General features: G+C 40.4%; 1 protein-coding gene across 4 annotated transcripts in view; it reads left to right on the top strand.

Moving 5' to 3' along the window:
* Positions 1 to 21,997, top strand: part of LOC124595973 (zinc transporter 2-like) — a 137,224-nt gene that overhangs the window by 106,330 nt on the left and 8,897 nt on the right. For all 4 annotated transcript variants that reach the window (XM_047134914.1, XM_047134912.1, XM_047134915.1 and 1 more), the window contains 4 exons: positions 2,315 to 2,425; positions 16,014 to 16,314; positions 16,819 to 17,020; positions 17,117 to 17,222. In XM_047134914.1, the coding sequence (XP_046990870.1) occupies positions 2,315 to 2,425; positions 16,014 to 16,314; positions 16,819 to 17,020; positions 17,117 to 17,222 (720 nt within the window). The remainder of the gene's footprint in view (positions 1 to 2,314; positions 2,426 to 16,013; positions 16,315 to 16,818; positions 17,021 to 17,116; positions 17,223 to 21,997) is intronic.

Here is a 21,997-nt window from a genome sequence, read left to right as displayed (position 1 = left end):
CAACGTCCAGAAAAGTAAAGAGCAGCAGCTATGGCATTTGGAAGCAAACTCGTGCAAGAGTAGCTGTGGATAAGTTTTATTGTAAAAGCTCATAATTTCAGGACGTTTTTTTGTGGGCAGTATCATCTATGACACCATTGTGATGCATTGTTGAAAGAAATATTACTGTTTTTCTCTTCTTTGGGCAGTAAGACAGCAAAGTGATTGTTGGGTGATAGCCAAAAATTGTTGAATGTTCTTGCGTACCCTTCTGCTTGAATTCACTTTGAATTTATGATTTATTTTTTCAAAGTGTACCCGCCACTGTCAATCTGTGATCTGTCAGTAGATGTTCTGCCAAAGGAATGCTTCTGAACCGATTGTCCATGGTCACATTTCGTGCGTTACCTGATATGGGAGCAGTTAGCTGCTTTACAAGTGTGGTAGTCAAAGTGTCTTGAAAAAAAGGCCCTTCCAGCTATTTACCAACATAAATCTCTAATTTTCTGGTGTAATGTGTAACAGCGTCTACTAAAGAAAACACATTGATTCCATATTTTGCAGGTTCACTGGGCATGTATTGACGAAATTGGCAAGATCTTCTGAAATTCTCTAGCATCTCATCCACTGTAATATACTCATTGTTTCTACAAAGTTTCTCACAGTTGTCGACAACGATATTGTATAACCGCGTGATTGGTGCCAACTTGTCTATTAGATTTCACTCTCCACGTGTGTGAATGAAACTGAAATCACAGTTTAGGCATAAAAGCACAACAGAAATCAAGGCCAGTTCCATCAGTAATCCTAATGTCATCAGTCGAAGTATGTAACGACTTATGTAGCCCTGTTATGTACATGATGCCAAACAAAGCTTTCAACTCAGTTGTAAGCCTGCAGTTTCTATGTCTGTCATAATTTATCCACTTTGATGTTATTTTTATATTTGTGCAGTCTTGTATGTGTTGCAACCTTTCTAAGTCAGTAAACAATAACCAAGATTCTAAAGGGTTACTAACCTCACGTGTTGCGCCTCGGAGACCTGGTTGGTTGTGTGAAAGTATTATGAAGTCGTCTTCTAACAGCCTGTTGGTAGGGAGTTTTTTTCCATTTGCAAATAACAGTGTAGGTTCCTTCCCCTTGTCTTTTTTTCTCCAGAATAGAAATTATGCGACGATAAATTTGATAATGAAATATCATCTTCGTCATTATTTGAGGATTCTGGTGGTTGAAGGTGTTCTTGAGGATTGTCATCTTTGCAGTCAAGTTCCAACTCTGTGTCGTGATCACTAACTTCCTCCAGAAAATCGACACTCTCTTCTTCACCACCAATAATTTCGTTGTTTTCCTCTTCCAGCCATCTCAGAATTCGTTCACACTGTCATTCCCCCATGTTTGTTTTATTTGAGCTGCTCTACAACAAAATGAATCATTAATATAAACACTGTAACAAAAGGAACATAAAAAAATTAAAAAACCAAATAAAGGAATCTGTAGAATTTCACTTACGCCAGTCGTCGCATGGGGTCCCTTGAAGCCTTGTGCAGAAACACACATCTGTACCTAACGGCACACACACGCAGATTGATTGTTGCCAGCACGGTTGTTAAGTATTGTCCCTTTTAGGTAGCTACCAAGAGTAACAGACAACTGGAAAAATTTTGATAGTACGTAATTGGCATTTATGTAGAAGCTAGACTTCTGAAGACCCCACACGAGAGGCCAGGGTTAAGAGTACTACATGTTCCCTAAATAATGAAGTCACATCCACCTTAGGCTGAAAATGAAACAGTGGTTAGTCAGTATTGTGTAGGTCTGGGGGGGTCTTTTGCTGAATGGACTAAAGAAAATAAGGTCAGCATTTAATGCCCTGCTGACAATAGTAACTAGCAGTATTGCAGCTTCCAAGGCACCTGCGCGTTCTGAACTAACACTAAATAGACTTCCTTGGCTACCTTGTGTGTTTTCTGTAAATTCCTTCACCCAGATAGTAACGCCAATTTAACTCAATCATTAGACAAAGTTTCACTAATGACTTAGTCATAGTAAATATACATAACTTCATTTCATCTGTGATAATAACCAAATCTGAAAACTGAGCTATTGTTATTTTTATTTAATTCATTTCACGGGTTGCAAATTCTCCACCAATTCAATAAATGTGTAGTTTGTTCGTGTAACAGCCTGGATGTAGATTTCAATTTACAGCGTTTTAATTTTGTTCATAAATAGTTGATTGAAGTGAGTGCTGTAATTTCAATCATTCACTTATTAATTTGTGAACTGTGATTTGTCCAAACTGACCGTCATTTAACTAATAGAATAATTGTTGCAGTGGATGGGCACTGTCATCGTGAAAGGGATGAGCAGGTGGACAGCAAGGCAAGAAGGAAACTGATAGTTGCCAGCGTTCTGTGTGTCATTTTCATGGTGGGTGAAACAGTTGGTGAGTATGCATGTCAGTCTGTAAAGTTTCATCATGTTACTTCAGAAAAAGTAATATATATGTATTATAACTGTAATACAGTAACAGTACAGTAATGCCACCATAATTGAAATGGCTATATGAGGGCTGTTCAAAAAGTAAGGTGACTTTTCAAATTGTGCAGGCAACGTACATTCGATTATTGATCTTTTTTTTGTTATGTTAGTACACATATCCCGAACATGCATTCACAGTTTCAAGTGTACACCATATTTCCTTTGTTTTGGTGAGATAGAAAGGTTAGACATGTTTTAGTGCGCTCGGTGATTTTTGATAAAAAAAAATGGAGCAAAGACTGCATCAAATTTTCTGTGAAAAAATGGAACCAAGTGCTCTAAAACACTTGAAATGTTGACAGTGATATACGGGGAGTCTGCTCTAAGTAAAAAAAAAAAAGTTTGCAAGAGGTATAAGCTCTTCCAAAATGGCCGAGAAGGTGCCAATGATGTACCTCACTCTGGATGTCCCAGCACATCAACAACAGGTGATAACGTCGAGCTGTGAAGAAAATTGTTTTGGGAAATCGTCAAAGTACCATAAGAGAAGTTGCTGAGGATGTTGGCATATCAGTCAGCTCGTGTTGTGCAATTTTTTCAGATGTTTTGAGAATGAGACGTGTATCAGCGAAGCTTGTTCCAAAACTTCTCAGTTTTGATCAGAAGAACTGTCACATGAGCATCACTCAGGAGCTCTTGAATGATGTCAATAATGATCCTGATTTTCTTATAAGGGTCATAACTGGTGATGAAACATGGGTTTACGGTTATGATGTCGAAACCAAAGCCCAGTCATCCCAATGTAAGCGTTCCGGGGAGTCAAGACCAGAAAAGCACGCCAAGTTTGATCAAATGTCAAAGTTTTGGTCACTGTTTTTTTCAATTACCATAGTGGAGTGGATCATGAATTTTTCCTCAAGGTTGTACAGTCAATAAGGGGTATTACCATGACGTTATGCACTGTTTGCGAGAAGCATCTCTGCTACATGGAGCATCTCTGCTATGTGGTGAGTAGCAACTTCCTTTTCATAATATTGTTACATTCCATCCTGCATTTTCCATTGTTTGATGTTTGCAAGAAGCAATATGCAGAAAAGTCCGTAAATGTGGAAAAATAATTCATGGCTTTTGCATCACAACAGTGCACCTGCTCTTCGTTGTTGCCTGTGAGAGATTTTTTTGGCCTAAAACAACACGACAATCATGCCTCAGCCACCATATTCGCCAGATTTGGCCCCCTGCGACTTTTTCTTCCTCCCAAAACTGAAGAGACCTATGAAATTACCAAGATTTTCAATGATGAAATAAAAACTGCATTGCTGGAAGTACTCAAGGCTACCAAGAAGTGCTTATGAGAAGTGCTTCGAGGATTGGAAGAAGCATTGACACAAGTGTATTGTATCTGAGGGGGATTACTTTGAAGGGGCAACATGTATATTGATGAATGAATAAATAAATATTTTTTTATAAAAATATAAAAATCACCTTACTTTCTGAACACACCTCTTTATTGCATCAGCTTTAATTTAAAAGAGACTTTCTTGTGTCCGATGTCAGCATTAACGTTGCTGAAATCTCTTAGTTGAATCAGGGGCTGTATGGTGTTAGTCTGTTAGTACATCTTCATCTATATCAATACTCAGCAAACCACCATGAGGTGCATGGCAGAGGGTACATACCATTGTACCAGTTATGGGGGTTTCTTCCTGTTCCATTCACATATGGAGCACGGGAAGAATGAGTGTTTGAATGCCACTGTGCATGCAGTAATCATTCTAATCTTATCCTCATGATCCCAATGTGAGTGATACATAGGGGATTGTAGTATATTCCTGCAGTAATCATTTAAAGACAGTCTTTGAAACTTTATTAGTAGACTTTCTCAGGATAGTTTACGTCTATCTTAGAGTATTCCAGTTCAGTTTCTTCAGTATCTCTGTGACACTCTCCCATGGGTTAAACAAACCTGTAACCATCTGTGCTGCCCTTCTCTGTATACTTTTAAAATCCCTTGTGGTCCCACACACTTCAGCAAGCGATTTGTGATTTGTAAGCTATCTCCATTGTAGACTGATTGCACTTCCCCAGTATTCTACCAATAAACCAAAGTCTACCATGTGCCTTACCCACAACTTAGCCTATGTAATCATTCCATTCCATTTCATATCTCCGCAGAGTGTAACACCAAGGTATTTGTATGAGTTGGCCAGTTCCAACAGTGACTCATTGATATTATAGTCATAGGATGCTATGTTTTTCAATTTTGTGAAGTGCATCATTTTACAGTTCTGAACATTTAGAGCAAGTTGCCAATCTTTGCACCACTTTGAAATCTTATCAAGATCTTACTGAATATTTATGCAGCTTCTTTCAGATATTACTTCATTTGGATAACTGCATCATCTGCAAAATTCCTGATTTTACTAATAATATTGTCTGCAATCTCATTAATATACAACATGAACAGCAAGGGTCGCAACACATGTCAAATTACTTCTACATCCGACGATGACTCTCCATCCAAGATAACACGCTGCATCCTCCCCACCGCAAAGTCCTCAGTCCACTAACATATCTTGTACTTGTGTATAAAAGTTAAATTGTTCTTTAAGATTGACAAAACAACATGAACCATACCAAAGATGTTTACACTGAAAGGTACCCGGGCAGCATTGTTGGACGTGACACTGTGGTACGAATCGCTGCTCACAGGCCCGATGGCACATGGTGTGTGTGTGTGTAGTGCCACTTCCTTGGTGGGATGCAGAGTATTAATACATGTTGCAATGCCCTCATATGGCAACTGATGTCAATCAGACAGTACAGCATGGCTTGTGGCAAAAACTGTGGTGACCGTGTGTCAGCTGCAGTTCCTTCGTCCTTTCTTTCGATTTAATCTAGATTGCATACTCATGAAGAGCAGCAACCAGTGTAATGATAGTTAACATTAATACAGTACACAGATTAAGTTTCTGTTATTTTTCTTGTCTTGTCAGGTCTGGAATGCAATGAATGAATGAATGAAAGATGTTAATGGATGACCCTCTGACATTGTGGTGCCTCCAGAAAGAGGACATAATACATTTACTTATAAAGCTACTAAAAATGCATGTACTACAAATGACTGTCCATTCAAACGCATGTTGATCTGCTATCTCCCCTGAAATGATGTGCATATTCCCATAGAATTTTGAGCATAATATAGTGCAATTATTCTGTGGAATTGGAGGCTTATTCTTATGTTGTGTTTCAGCTACGTGGTAGTAGTTTTCTTTGAGGGGTTGGCTATATGAGGAGTGATCAAAATGTAACTGGGAGTCTGTAATTTTGTGTGTTGCATTAGTTCAATTTGGCCAAATTTTTTGTTGTTGTGTTGGAAAACATGTCTGAAATGTATCTGTACATATCAGCGCACACTCCGCTGCAGAGTGAAAATCTCATTCTGGTATCTGTACAATGTTTAGAGTGGTAGCTATAGAAGGTAACTTGTCTGCTGTCAGCTGTCAAAAAGGTTATAGGCATTTTGATAGTATCGGCAGTTACTTACAGGGTATTTCGAAAAAGACTTCACAACTTTAAAAATTCATATAAATTTATTGAGTGGTTCATGGTGTGGGTTCCTGGTATCATGTCCTAGTTCATGAACCACTGGCAACGTATGAGTGGCCAAGTAAGTGGTCCTGACAGTTACTTTGGAATAAGGCTGGGCATCTCGGACATATTCCGAGTCGTGGCCACCTTTGTGCTCAGACGCCAAAGACTACCAAATCCACCGGTTAGTCCCTCAACCGTTATGGATAAAACTCAATGGGCCCCGGGGCAAGTAAGGCTAGCAACCTGCTTCCCTGGTACTATAAATATGATGCTGGCAACAGTCAGAGCAAAATGCCTCGGACCTTTGGAGGTGACGGAGTCCCACCTCTAATTGACAAACCAGGGACTCCTAAGATACGACTCGCAAACGAATGGTAACGATATTGGGAGCTATTAATATCAATGGGGGCTATTCTGGGAAGAAGGTAGAGCTGGTAGAGGCTGCAAGTAAGATGGAGTTGGACGTTTTAGCTGTTAGTGGCATTCAGGTAAGGGGTGAGAAAGAAGAGGAAGTGGGAGAATACAAGGTCTACTTGTCAGGAGTCAAAGCAGGAATAGCACAATGGGGTGTAGGGCTTTTCATCAGGAAAGAAATGGAACCCAGTGTAGTTGCAATAAGGTATGTAAACGAACGACTGATGTGGATAGATTTGACAGTGTCTAGCAAGAAAATTAGGATTGTGTCAGTATATTCGCATTGTGAAGGGACAGATCAAGATAAGATGGATAGTTTTTATGACGCACTCAGTGATGTAGTTGTTAGAGTAAAGGACAAGGACAGTGTTCTGCTCATGGGTGATTTTAATGCCAGGATTGGAAATCGAACAGAAGGGTATGAAAAGGTTATGGGTAAATTTGGAGAGGATATGGAGGCCAACAGGAACGGGAAACAGCTCTTGGATTTCTGTGCGAGTATGGGCTTAGTAATCACAAACTCCTTTTTTAAACATAAGAACATTCACCGGTATACTTGGGAAGGCAGGGGAACCAGATCTATCATTGACTATATAATAACAGATCAGGAATTCAGGAAGGCTGTGGGGGACACACGTGTATGATGACACTGATCACTATTTAATCTGCAGTGAAATTGGTATTGTGAGGCCGAAAGTGCAGGTGGTCAGGTCCATGTGTAGGAGGATAAGAGTGGAGAAACTTCAGGATAAGGAAATCAGACACAAGTATATAACAGTGATCTCAGAAAGGTACCAGTTAGTTGAATGTAGTCAACTGCAGTCACTGGAAAAGGAATGGACAAGGTACAGAGACACAGTACTAGAAGTGGCCAAAGAATGTCTCGGAACAGTAGTGTGTAAAGGTAGGATGAAGCAAACAGCTTGGTGGAATGACACAGTCGAGGCAACCTGTAAAAGGAAAAAGAAGGCATATTAAAAATGGCTACATACTAGAACTCAGGTAGACAGAGAAAGTTATGTTGAAGAAAGAAACAAAGCCAAACGGATAATTACAGCATCCAAGAAGAAATCTTGGGAAGACTTTGGAAACAGGTTGGGGACCTTGGGTCAAGCTGCTGGAAAACCATTCTGGAGTGTAATTAGCAGTCTTCGAAAGGGAGGTAAGAAGGAAATGACAAGTATTTTGGACAGATCAGGAAAACTGCTGGTGAATCCTGTTGATGCCTTGGGCAGAGGGAGGGAATATTTTGAAGAGTTGCACAATGTAGGTGAAAATACGATCAGTAAAATTTCAGATTTCGATGTACAATGGGACAGTAATGATGATGGAAATAGTATCACAGTGGGAAAGTGGAGAAAATGGTCAGTAGATTGCAGTGCAATAAAGTGGCTGGGGTGGATGAAATTAAGTCGGAACTCATCAAATACAGTGGATTGTCAGGTCTTAAATGGCTACACAGGATAATTGAAATGGCGTGGAAGTCGGGACAGGTTCCATCAGACTGGACGAAAGCAGTAATCACACCAATCTTTAAACATGGAAACAGAAAAGATTGTAACAACTATAGAGGTATCTCTTTAATCAGCGTTGTGGGTAAAATCTTCTCAGGCATTGTTGAAAGGAAAGTGCGAGTATTAGTTGAGGACAAATTGGATGAAAATCAGTGTGGGTTTAGGCCTCTTAGAGGTTGTCAGGACCATATCTTTAGCTTACAGCAAATAATGGAGAAGTGTTACGAGTGGAACAGGGAATTGTATCTTTGTTTTATAGATCTAGAAAAGGCATATGACCGGGTTCCTAGGAGGAAGTTATTGTCTGTTCTACGTGATTATGGAATAGGAGGCAAACTTTTGCAAGCAATTAAAGGTCTTTACATAGATAGTCCGGCAGCAGTTAAAGTTGACAGTAAATTGAGTTCATGGTTCAGAGTAGTTTCAGGGGTAAGACAAGGCTGCAACCTGTCTCCACTGTTGTTCATATTATTTATGGATCATATGTTAAAAACAGTAGACTGGCTGGGTGAGGTTAAGATAGGTGAACACAAAATAAGCAGTCTCGCATATGCGGATGACTTAGTTGTGATGGCAGATTCGATTGAAAGTTTGCAAAGTAATATTTCAGAGCTAGATCAGAAATGTAAGGACCATGGTATGAAGATTAGCATCTCCAAAACAAAAGTAATGTCAGTGGGAAAGATATATAAACAGATTGAGTGCCAAATAGGAGGAACAAAGTTAGAACAGGTGGACGGTTTCAAGTACTTAGGATACATATTCTCACAGGATGGCAACATAGTGAAAGAACTGGAAGCGAGGTGTAGTAAAGCTAATGCAGTGAGCGCTCAGCTACGGTCTACTCTCTTCTGCAAGAAGGAAGTCAGTACCAAGACTAAGTTATCTGTGCACCGTTCAATCTTTCGACCGACTTTGATGTATGGGAGCGAAAGCCGGGTGGATTCAGGTTACCTTATCAATAAGGTTGAGGTTACGGATATGAAAGTAGCTAGGATGATTGCAGGTACTAGTAGATGGGAACAATGGCAGGAGGGTGTGCACAATGAGGAAATCAAAGAAAAACTGGGAATGAACTCTATAGATTTAGCAGTCAGGGTGAACGGGCTTAGATGGTGGGGTCATGTTACACACATGGGAGAAACAAGGTTACCCAAGAGACTCATGGGTTCAGCAGTAGAGGGTAGGAGGAGTCGGGGTAGACCAAGGAGAAGGTACCTGGATTCGGTTAAGAACAATTTTGAAGTAATAGGCTTAACATCAGAAGAGGCACCAATGTTAGCACTGAATAGGGTATCGTGGAGGAATTTTATAAGGGAGACTATGCCCCAGACTGATCGCTGAAAGGCATAATCAGTCTTAAATGATGATGATGATGATGATATAAATTTATTGAAAGAAAATATAGCGCTGAGTTTCGTGTTATTTTGTACGGAAACACATCAAGGTGTCCCCCCCCCCCTCCCCCCTTAAACTAAAGATGTTCTATGTGGCTTTCGTTGGTTACCCTGCACGCATGCCATAGGAAGTCAATTTCTTCCTAAACTTACTGTAGCTTTGCAGGCGTAACTTGCTCAGTGGCTGTGTAAGTCTTGCTTGAAGTTCAAATAGATAAGCCAGCACAGGAGGTACAAACACGTTATCCTTGATGAATCCCCATTAAAAAAATAGAGTGGTGTCAGGTCTGGGGAACGTGGGGGCCATGCAGTTGGCTTATCACAGCCAATCCAGTGACCTGGAAAGCAGTTACTGAAAAAATCTCGGAAGTCAGCCAGGTAGTGGGGTGGTGTGCCATCTTGCGTGAAGTAAACATTTTGTTCTTGGTCATCCTCATCGATCTGTGGTATCAAAAATTGTTGTAACCTATGCAGGTACACTATCTCATCTATGGTACTGTCACAGAAAAAAAGGGGGGTGTACACTTCTTTCTTGCTCAGTGCACAAAATGTTCAGTTTAGGGATAAGACGAAAATGTTGCAATGTTTGATGTGGATTTTCACTGTACCAAATCCTGCAGTTGTGTGTCAACATTGCCACTAAAGTGAAAAGTTGACTCGTCAGAAAAGATGTTTTTGTCCAAGATATGTTCATCCTCATGTAATCAGTTTTACATATTCACACAGAAGTTCTTATGAGCAATTTTATTAGTGTCTTTTATTGCCTGTACGATTGCCAATCTGTTTCAAATGCGAATGATTTCTCAACACACACCAAACAGTCATATGTGGGATTTGCAGTTTGCAAGACGCATGCCAGGTCAATTTCATAGCGCTGTTGACAAAACGTTGTCTCACTTGCTGAACAGCGTCGGTCAGATGTGCTTGGACATCCTGATAATTTCCCATGTCTTACGTAGCTCCCTGTTTCTACAAAACATTTATGCCATTCATAAATTGTAGGCCCACTACAAGGATCTTTAGCGTACTTGGTATGGAAATTACGCTGAACTGTTGTTGCCAACTTCGATTCTACAAAGGAAAACACAAAACTAGCACGCTCGGATCCAGTGAAGACAGCTATCTTTAAGCCAACTTACAGTGCGATTCGGCATTAGTGAACTATGCAGGATAAATCTTGATGTATTTCCATACAAATTGACACTACAGTGACCTCCGTAGGTATTATGAATTAAAGTATATGAAGTTTCAAGTTTGTGAAGTCTCTTTGAAACCCCCTGTATTTTGTGTAAAAATGGGACAGAGGATTTGTATTAAATTTTGCCATAAGAACAGAATGAAGTGCATCAAACTTACAGAAGAGTTAATATTGTAATGATGAGTGCTATGTATACAACAAGGGATTACAGCTCGTGCAGGTGTTTCGAAGAAGGTTGTAAAGATGTTGAAGATAACAAGTGCCTTGGACGCACCCAGAACATCATTCGATAAAATTGTAGAAGTAGTTAGAGAATGACTATGAACAATTGCCGAATTACAATCAGAAAAGTCACTGATGATGTTGGCATATCAGCATCAAATTTATCCCAATTTTTCAGGTAAACCTGATGTAAAGTTGATGAATTTTGAACGAAAACAGCAAGCAATGAATGCAAGCTGCTCAGGAGTCACTTGGTCAAGTCACAACGATACAGAACTACTGAAATGGGCCATAACAGGTGACGAAACATGAGTTAATGAATATGAAGTGAAAACTAAGGTTCAGCCATCCCAGTGCAAGCATTCTGGATTGCCAAGACCATAAAAAGCTCAACACATGTGGTCAAATGTGAAGGTTATGCTCACAGTATTCTTCAGTTCTAACAGTATATGCACCATGAGTTCTTGCCACAAGGTGAAATGAACAGTAAGGAGCACTGACTACAAGTTTAACACCATTTGTGTGAAGCAATCGGAAAAAAACCCAGATTTGTGATGTAGCAGTTGATGGTTTTTGCACCATGATAATGCGTCCACTCAGTCTTGATTGCACATTCATAAATTTTTTGTCAAAAACGATACTTTAATGATGTCGTAGTCTGCATAGTAGCTCAATGTGACATTTGTACGTTCCCAAAAAGAAGATAACCTTACAGTACAATTTTTGTGTTCTATGATCATAGGTGAGATTAATAATACATCACTGAGTGATCTGAACGCTATCCCAAAATGGAGTTCCAGAAGTGTTTTGGCAATTAGATAAAGTGCTAGCATAAGTGTGTAACATGTAATAGGGAATATTTTCAATATAAACTAACAAATAAATCCAGCATTGGACCCTATATTAATCATGATCAATCTGTTGCTTCGACTAATATTGTCCATGATGCTGTCAATGCCAGCACAGTAACAATATTTTTTTAAAGTAATGATGTTGTCCAGCCAAGTTTTGTCAATATAAAGAACATTTCACCTTATTGTCTTAATTTTTATACTTGTATCAAGTATTTGCATCACCAGTCAGCCCCATCTTTTCTCTTGACCAGAATCTCGTACTTACAGGTCACTTTCAGATAAAACCCATTTCACATATTACCTTGTGCAGAACATCTTTCTGAAAAGGAAAATGGATCTTTCTGAAAAGGAAAATGGATTTTTCCTTTTACAGCAACAAGTATTTTACACAAGTCCCCCATCATATGTCAAATTATCAGTTTTATAAAGCTGTCCATAACAATGGATTTCCACTCAAAATTGGTATCAATCTTTCCTGGTGATTGCAACAAACCATGTAGTTTATTTTTGTGTTCCTTTTTGATGTATTATATTGTGGAAAAGTTGTCTTTTATATAAATTGCAGCTCTTCTATGTTAGAGACAACCAAACACTCTTTACTCTGAAAATACCTCTTCTTTGTATTGTGTTCATTTTCTTGTGATTTAATATGCTTGTCCATTGTATCTGACTACATATCTCACAAAATATACAAACTAAATTGATTGATTCAGTTAAATAAAACTACCCAGATTGACGTACATCACTGCATGCTTCGCTACACTGCTGGACAGGAAGTGGGCAACTGATTTTGGGTGTGCCTGTAAGGCAGTCACAGGGTTTCCCCACTAAGAGCACTGCTGGCTCGGTAGTTTACTGACAGACTATAATAGAGTTCAAATCTTAAGTGTTGCTTGTTACCTGGATTATGTAGAGCTCTCTTCCTAGCATGACATAAAATCCCAGCTGCTATCCACTGCTCATCCTTTCTTTTGTCGAATTTTGCTCTTATTTGTTTTAGGAGAAAACAAGAAAAGTAGTACACTGTAGGAGAAAAAAAGACTCACTGTGAAGGAATTATCTGAATGGGATGGAAATCAGTAGGTGTGATATGCAAATACAGACAAACAAATTATTACAACTTCAAAAAAATTGGATGATTTATTCGAAAGGAAGAGCTTCAGAAATTGAGGAAGTCAACAATGTGTTGGTCCACCTCTGACCCAAGCAAGCATTATTCAGCTTGACATATATAGATAAGAGTTGTTGGATATCTTCCTGATAGATATTGTGCCGAGTTGTGTGCAATTGGTATGTTAGATCATCAGAATTGCAAGATAATGAGAGCTGTGCCCATAATGCTCCAAACATTCCCAATTGGAAAGAGAACCAGGGACTTTGCTGGAGAGGTTAGTGTTTGGCAAACATGAAGGACAATCAGCAGGAACTCTCACTGTGTGTGGGTGGACATTCTCTTGCTGAAATGGAAGCCCAGGATGGCTTGCCATGAAAGACAACAACATGGGGTGTAGACTATTCTTGACATACTACTGTGCTGCAAGGGTGCCACGAATGGCAACCAGAGGTGTCCTGCTGTGAAAAGAAATGGCACCCTGGACCATCACTCCTGGTTGTCGGGCCAGATGGTGGGCGACAGTCAGGTTGGTATCTCTTTGCTGCCCAGTGCATCGCCAGCCACATTGTTGCTGGTCATTGCGGCTTAATTCAAAGCAGGGCTCATCACTGAAGACAAGGCATCAGCGAGGTGGGTATGACAACATTGTTTTGATTCATTATTGCAAATTTAGTCATCTGGTGGCTGTTAACAACTAGTAAGCTTCGCTGTATTGCGAACGGGCAGACTGCAACATTTCATTGTGATGTCTGTAGTGAAATTACGAGTGAAAACATTGACCCTAACCCCAAGAAGATCTACATCGTGCACAAAAACATTATTCAGACATACACAAACCATTTACTACAGAACTAACTGGCAGATGATGTGCATGTTTTTGAGCAGAGGGTTCTGAATTCTTGATAATACTGATATGATTTTTTTGCATTGCATTGTGTAGAGTACAGTTAAAATGATGACTAATGAATAGAGACATCACAGTGTGACATACCTATGACGTAGAATTTGCAGATATGAGCAAGAGACTATGCAGTGAACTTGCAATTAAAAATATTCATGTAACCTTTTCAACCAATAAAATTTTTCGGGAAATAAATTGTTAATTTTGTCCAAGTTTTAATAACGGGCCCAGAATATATGAGGGGGAGTTGGAAAATAAGTTTCCCCTGTCGACTGTGGGCAGAGCTGTGTGATATGGGCAAAAGACGACACGGCAGGTAAACGTGCACTTGCAAGACACCGATACACCATTAGGTAAAGATCGACCATGATCAAGCAGATAGCGCTGTCGCAGTGCCTGTGCAAAGCAGAAGCCAGCAGCTCAGTCTTTTTCTGGAGAGAAGGTGTGCTTTGGAGTCATGGTCACAGGTGGAAGTGAAAGCTGTTATCCGCTATGAATGGGCACATGGAGTATCAGGCACAGAAATTCATAACCACCTTGTTAAGGTGTATGGGTCGGGTGTGATGGAGAGGCAGATGGTGCAGAGATGGTGCCAGCAATTCAGTGGTGGACGTCAGCAAGTGCAGGACAAACCGAGACCTGGACAGATGCGCACAGCCACTACAGATGCAAATATCAGGAAGGTGGATGACATGATTAAAGTGAACTGACATATCACCATCGATGGAGTAGCGGCAGAACTTGGAATCGAACATGAGCGAGCTCACAAGATCATCCGCGACATTCTTCGATACAGGAAGGTGTCAGCATGATGGGTACCCTGCCAACTGACCCTAACACACATGGAACAACACGTGGCATTCAGTCTGGAACAGCTCGTGCATTACCATGAATCTGGCAATGACCTCCTGTTTACGGATTGTGATGGGGGATGAAATGTGGGTCCACCATTACATGCCCGAGCCGAAGGCCGCATCCATGGAGTGGAAAAATCCGTCATCACTTGTCCGAAAGAAGTTCAAAAGCACTCCGTCTGGCGGTAAAGTGCTTCTCACCGTTTTCTGGGACGCCAAAGGAGTTTTGCTGCTGGACTTTCTGGAGGATGCAACCATCAATGCTGCGCGGTACTGTGCCACTCTGTCAAAATTGAAAGAGGTGATTCGGAAAAAGCGGCCTGGCCTTCTCAGATCTGGCGTTCTGCTGTCGGATAACAATATGAGACCACACACAGCGACTGCAATGGCAACGCAAAACCATATTGCAGCTCTTGTTTGGGAGAGCCTTCACCATCCGCCTTAGTCAGGGTCTCACACCAAGTGACTTCCATCTGATTCCTTCTTTGAAGAAGACTCGGCAGAAGGTGCTTTGGCAGGAATGCTGATGTCAAACAAGCTGTTCAACGCTTCTTCAATATGCAATGCCCTGATTTTTTTCCTGGAAGGCTTTTTGGAGCTTATAAGGCGGTATGAGAAATGTCTCAATGTACTTGGAAATTATGTATAAAAATAAAGATATGTCTTATCTTTAATGCCTCATTCTCTTTTTTTTCTTTCACACACAACTCTAACCACAGTCGACAGGGGAAACTTGTTTTCCAACTCCCCCCCCCCCTCCCCCCCCCCCCCCCCCCCCCCATGCAGTAATGTTGTAAAAGTAGCTGTGATTATTTACATTGTAAAAATGGAGCTATTTTTGACTGAGTATTTAGTGTTGTGAATTAATCTTACTATATGATGTGACTTACCGAACGAAAGTGCTGGTAGGTCGATAGACACACAAAAACACACAAACATACACACAAAATTCAAGCTTTCGCAACAAACTGTTGCCTCATCAGGAAAGAGGGAAGGAGAGGGAAAGACAAAAGGATGTGGGTTTTAAGGGAGAGGGTAAAGAGTCATTCCAATCCCGAGAGCGGAAAGACTTGCCTTAGGGGGAAAAAAGGACAGGTATACACTCGCGCACACACACACAGACACAAGCAGACATTTGCTTGTGTCTGTGTATGTGCGGATGGCTATGTGTGTGTGTGTGCGAGTTTATACCTGTCCTTTTTTTCCCCCTAAGGTAAGTCTTTCCGCTCCCGGGATTGGAATGACTCCTTACCTTCTCCCTTAAAACCCACATCCTTTCGTCTTTCCCTCTCCTTCCCTCTTTCCTGATGAGCCATCAGTTTGTTGCAAAATCTTGAATTTCGTGTGTGTGTTTGTGTGTCTATCGACCTGCCAGCACTTTCGTTCGGTAAGTTACATCATCTGTGTTTTTAGATATATTTTTCCCACGTGGAATGTTTCCCTCTATTATATTCATATCATTAATCTTACTATATGTTTTGTTTATTTTAGGAGGTTATCTTTCGTCGAGCCTGGCCATCGCAACAGATGCTGCTCACTTGTTGACAGATTTCGCCAGCTTCATGATCTCTCTTTTTTCATTATGGGTTGCAAGCCGTCCTCCAACACGCAAGATGAGCTTTGGCTGGTATCGTGCAGAAGTTATAGGTGCACTAACATCTGTGCTTATGATCTGGATAATCACTGGAGTGCTTGTATATATGGCCATTGAAAGAATTGTAACCAAAGATTTTGAGATTGATGCCACAATCATGCTGATAACTTCTGCAATTGGAGTTGGAGTAAATTTAATGTAAGCATCTTCCCTCATATTGATTAAGATGTTAATGCTGATTTCCATAACAAACAGAAAATCTGTTATCATTGAAATACAAAATGATTTGGCCTGTAGCAACATTCTGAATGATTGGGAACTGGTTTAGATCTGGCCCTTGTAAGAAGATTGATGTCTGCCGTAGCAGCTTGTTTGATTTGATTGATCATTTCATCCTGCTGAATGATAGACCTGTGTGTGTTAAATCTGTCTGTTGTTATGTTAGCTTTAACAAATGTCTTTGGCAAATTTTATAACATTTGATAATGAATGTTGACTTTACCTCCCAGTTTCATAGTAATTTGGTTAATAAAGTATGGATTTTTTAAATGTTATATGAGATGGGAACAAATCTAGTGAAATTAAGAGAAAGATTGGGTATTTTTTGAAATTCCTTTCATACTTTTGAAAGTGCTTATTTATAATATGTTATTTATTTTAAAAATAGAGTAATTTATTTTGTGTGTTTGATTGTCTCTGTAGAATGGGTCTTACTTTGCACCAGCATGGACACTCACATGCAAGTAGTAACAATTCATCAGATATGCAGATTGAGAATGGAGCATCTACAGAAAGTATTACTACACAGCAGAACATCAATGTTCGTGCCGCCTTCATACATGTCATTGGAGATTTTATCCAAAGTGTTGGTGTCTTCATTGCAGCACTTGTCATATATTATAAGGTAATGTGCAAATGATTAAAACAATAATTTATTGTTCATAATGTCTGTTAATGTGTTTTCTGCACTTAATAATTTTTTTGTCCATTTCTATTCCAGCCTTCCTGGAGCATTGTAGATCCAGTATGCACATTCCTGTTTTCAGCTCTTGTTCTGATGACAACATTTGCTATTATAAAGGATACTGTAATAGTTCTCATGGAAGGTAAGCATTTTATTCAGTAGAGGTACGTCTGATAAAGGTGCACACAAAACTTTTGTGTTTCGTGAAGTTCAAAAAATGTAGCTTGCTCTTGTATTCTTCAAAAATATGTATGACAGTGTTATGAAAAGAGTGCTACCCTCCATATAGCAGAGATGTTGAGTCACAACAAAAAAACTACTAAACACATAAGGTTTCAGCCATAAGGCCTTCCTCCAAAAGAGACCCCCCCCCCCCCCCCCCCACACACACACACACACATTTAAAAAACATGACCCCCCACACACATGACCACTGTGTCTGGTTGCTGGGGTCAGACGCCTGATGCGAGAAGCAACCTGGGTGGTAGGGGTAAGGAGGAACTTGAGACGATGAGGGGAGGGAACGCAGGGTATAGGTGCGACATGGTAAAATGATGATTGTGAGAGCATACAGTATGTATCTTGTTTGTACGTGTGTTTCCCCAACAGATGAGCAAGCAGATGAAGACAAACATCACAGAAATAATTACGGCAATGTTCTGTCTCCATGTTGAACTATTGTTTTGGAACTGCACGTGTTTATGACAAAAATAAATTAAACAATTATCTTTATTAGTCACTTATTTTCTTTCACAATGTGTTTCAAGGGATTACGCCCTCATCTTCAGGTGGATTATGTTACAATTTTATTTGCTTGATGTAGCCATTTGTTTATTTTGAACTTCACTTCACTACAAAAAAAATGAGGTATGATTTGTCACTTGCCATCACAATAAGGAACTAAAGTTTTGAATGATAATAAATGGAACACACAACTATCCGTAATGTGAAAACCAGTCCAAACCATATCATCTATTCCACAGACAGAGGCTCCACTGAAGTGCTCATGAATTTTAGTGACTTTGTGGCCGAGTGTCCTCGTTAACATTCTGACACCTCTGCATACACACCTTATGACCATAATCCCATCCCAGAAGTTCAACAAGACCTTCAGCAGTTCCTCAAGGCTTTAGGTCCATCCCAAAATATGGCACCTGAATCCATCTCCTTCCTCACACCATCAACTTCCCAAAACTCCGTAAACCCAACCCTTCTGGTTGCCTGCTGTTCGTCCCATTGTTACTGGGTATAATGCTCCCCCAGAACGAACCTGTGCCTTTGTTGACCAACACCTCCACACAATTGTACAAACCTATATTCAATGCACCGCTAACTTTCTTCACCACCTTTCCACAGTTCCTGCCCCATTACCACCAGACCCCTTTGTTGCTCACTGTGAATGTGACATCCTTATACACCATTTCCTGCTATGCCCATGGCCTTGCAGCCATGGGATACTACCTTTCCCATGTCGCCCTGATATGAAACACACCACCTCTTCCCTAATTCTCATCCTTCCTATCCACTCAACATCTAAAACTCCTTGTTTGGTTCAAATTCATTGACGAAATTTTCATGAACTGGACTCGTGGCGAGAACCATTGTTCTTCATGGCCTCAACACCTGCTCCCAAACCAGTTTCACCTGGTTCTTCTCAGCTCATCATTACCTTCCTAGATGCCGATCTCTAGCTTACAGATGGGTTTGTATGTCTGTTCATATTGAGTACAGCAACTACCGACAATACCTCAACTTTGACAGAGCTCACCTATGTCAAAAAGTCTCTCCGTTCACCATCACTACCTGTGGACGCCACACCTGCAGTGGAAGCCATGAGTTGTCAAAACATACTGATAATGTTAACAGAATCTTGTCAGTGGAACAACCATACAATAAATGAAAATCATTAGTTTGCTTTTGTTCCACAGTATTACTTCTATTGTGTTAACCGGTTTGTAAGCCGAAAACTGGTTAACGCAATAAAAGTAACACTGTGGAACAAAAGCAAACTGGTGCTTTTCATTTATTACATACTGATAACATTACCAGAGCCTACCCAGCTCATCCATAAACAGATCTCTCATGCCGGCTCCTTTTCTTGATATCTGGTAATCTGTTTACCAGCCACTGACCAGCATTATGATTACCCAGCAGCACCATGGCCTTGGAAAGCTCAACCACATTACGCATCAGTGTTTCGACAACCTCTCATTGTGCTCTGAGATGAGAGAGGTCCTACCCACATCACCCAAAATAGTGTTCCACCATCCACTCAACCTAAAGAACATCCCCGTTCATCCACATTCCAATTCTGCTCCCATTTCTCCACCCCATGGTTCATTTTATGCTGTTTAGACTAAGTGCAAGACCTGTCCCATACACTCGCTCACCACTTCCTACTACAGTCCAGACAAGCATCTGCTCGCCACTAAAAGGCAGGGCCATAGGTGAAAGCAACTGTGTTATACAGAGTGTATCAAAAAGACTTGTCCAATTTAAAAAAAAAATTAACTGTTATGTTATTTGAGATATGTGCGTGAACAATGTACTGTTGGAAAGAGCAAATTCTGGAGTTTTACATGATTTGCGCTAGGTAGCAGCAGTGTGCACCCACTTCAGTTCTAGTAAAAATGGTGCCAGGACAACAGAAAACATTATGTGTTCTGCGTTTTGTGCAGTGTGCGTCAGTAATAACTGTTCAGCATGACTTTCGTATTAGATATGGTATGGATCCTTCTACAGCACAGAGCATTAGATGACGGTATGAACAATTCTGAGAAACAGGATGTTTGTATAAAGACATATCGCTGGGCTGTCCCCGAATGTCTGACGCAGATGTCAAACTTCCGGAGAAGTCTGTCCGCTGTGCAGCTTGACAGCTCAACATGCCCCCAATATCTGTCTTGGCATGTGTTATGTCAACGTTTGCACATGAGACCGTACAAAATTCAGCTACTGCAAGCTTTCATGAAGGTGAAAAACAACAGCATGTGGAGTTCTGTAATTTCATTCTTGGCAAGATGGAGGATGACAGTTTTCTTCCACACCTACTGTTTAGTGCCAAGGCAACATTCCATTTGAATGGAAAGGTGAACCATCACAATGTGAGAATATAGGATACGGAACATCCACACGAAGTTGTACAACATGTGAGGGACTCTCCAAAATGGAATTTGTTATGTGCAGTTTCACGGGAAAAGAAGTATGGTCAATTTTTCTTCACCAACAACACTGTTACAGGAAGCACATATCTCGATATGCTTAATAACTCTTTTCCCACAGTTGGAGACTGATTCGAACAACTTTATTTACCACCAGGATGGGGCATCGCCACACTGGCATCTGGAAGTGTGGGAATTCTTAAATCAAAGGATTACTGAATGATGGATTGGTCACACTGGACCAGAGGATTCAGCCATACATTACTAGCCTCTAAGGTCACCGGACCTGACTGTATGTGATTGTTTCTTGTGGGGGTTGATAAAAGAGTCTGTTTACGTGCCTCCATTGCTAATAAAAGTGAATGAACTGAGACATCTCATAAAGCATCTGTGGAAACTGTAACTCAAGACATGCTGCTCAGTGCAGTGGGAACAATTTGAATATCACATTGACGTATGCTGTGTATCCCAGGGGGACAAAAAAAAAAAAAAAAAAAAAAAACTTATTGAGTCCTCCATTCATCAAAAAAACAAAGTTCATATGTTTATTAGTTTCAGAAATGTAGACATGCCAAATCAGATCATTCTTTTTGATACACCCTGTATATCAGCTATACTGCAATTACTGTACCATTCTATGTGGGCATGACAAGTAACCAATTCTCTACTCCCATGAATGGCCTCTGCCAAACAGTGAACTTAACTATCTAGTTGCCAAACATGCTGTACAGTACAACACGAGTGACTTCAACATGCTGCTTTACTATGTAAGCTTTTTGGTTACTCCCTTCCATCACAAGTTTCTCTGAATTACGCATATGGAAAATGTCTCTTCAGAATATCCTGCAGTCTTGCAATCCCTCTGGCCTAAATCTTTGCTAACCTATTTCCCATTGCCTCACCTAACCTTAGCCCCCTTCTCTCTTTTGTCCACATCAGTTGTCCCCCTTTGAGATCTTGTGCTGTCTTCTTCCACCACTCTTCCTCACTCCACCCCTCATGTGAGCATTCTCCCTCTCCCTCCCTCTCCCTTTTTCTCTTTCTCTCTCCCCCCTCCACCCCTCCCAATCTGCATGTGGCATTCTCTCTCTTTCTCCTCCCTCCTTTCCCTTTCTCTCCCTGCCTGTGTCCCTTTTCTTCTCCACCTCTCCCCTCCCCTTCCCCTCTCCCTCTCTCTGTAGCTCTTACACGCTCTAGTCTATGTACTCCTTTTGTTTTGTTGTGCAGCCACTGAATCGTCCGTCAAAACATCTGCCTCACACTATCCCACTATCTCCTCCTTACGTCGTGCTTCTTCCCCTACCCCCCTCCTCACCTCCAGTAGCCCCAGCAACTGCTCCAAATAACAGATAATTAATAACAAGTCTCACTGTGAGAGTGTACATTTGAGTGTCTGTGTGGTTGTGTGTGTAAATGGATGTACTTTTGCAAGAAAAGAGCAAGAGCTCTGCCTTTCCCTTATTTTATGTATTGTTCCACCCAGGAATCATCATTATTGTTAAGCAATAATAAAGTTATCTACAAGATGTTCCATCATAAGATGAAAAAATAAGAAAGAAAGAGGTTCATTACATACATTCATTTTCATTATTAAACTGCATAAAAAAACAACAGAACACACAGCTCAGAGATTGCATAGATGTAGAAATACAGTGTGCTATAAGTCAAAGAACATTACCAGCTTACATTGCAAGTCAGTGATACAGATAACATATGTACAAGTATTTAAATCATTACAATCTTTTCAATTAATCTT

The sequence above is a fragment of the Schistocerca americana genome, chromosome 2, assembly GCF_021461395.2.
Source record: "Schistocerca americana isolate TAMUIC-IGC-003095 chromosome 2, iqSchAmer2.1, whole genome shotgun sequence".
NCBI classification, from domain to species: domain Eukaryota; kingdom Metazoa; phylum Arthropoda; class Insecta; order Orthoptera; family Acrididae; genus Schistocerca; species Schistocerca americana.
This window is presented reverse-complemented; position numbering and strand designations above follow the sequence as displayed.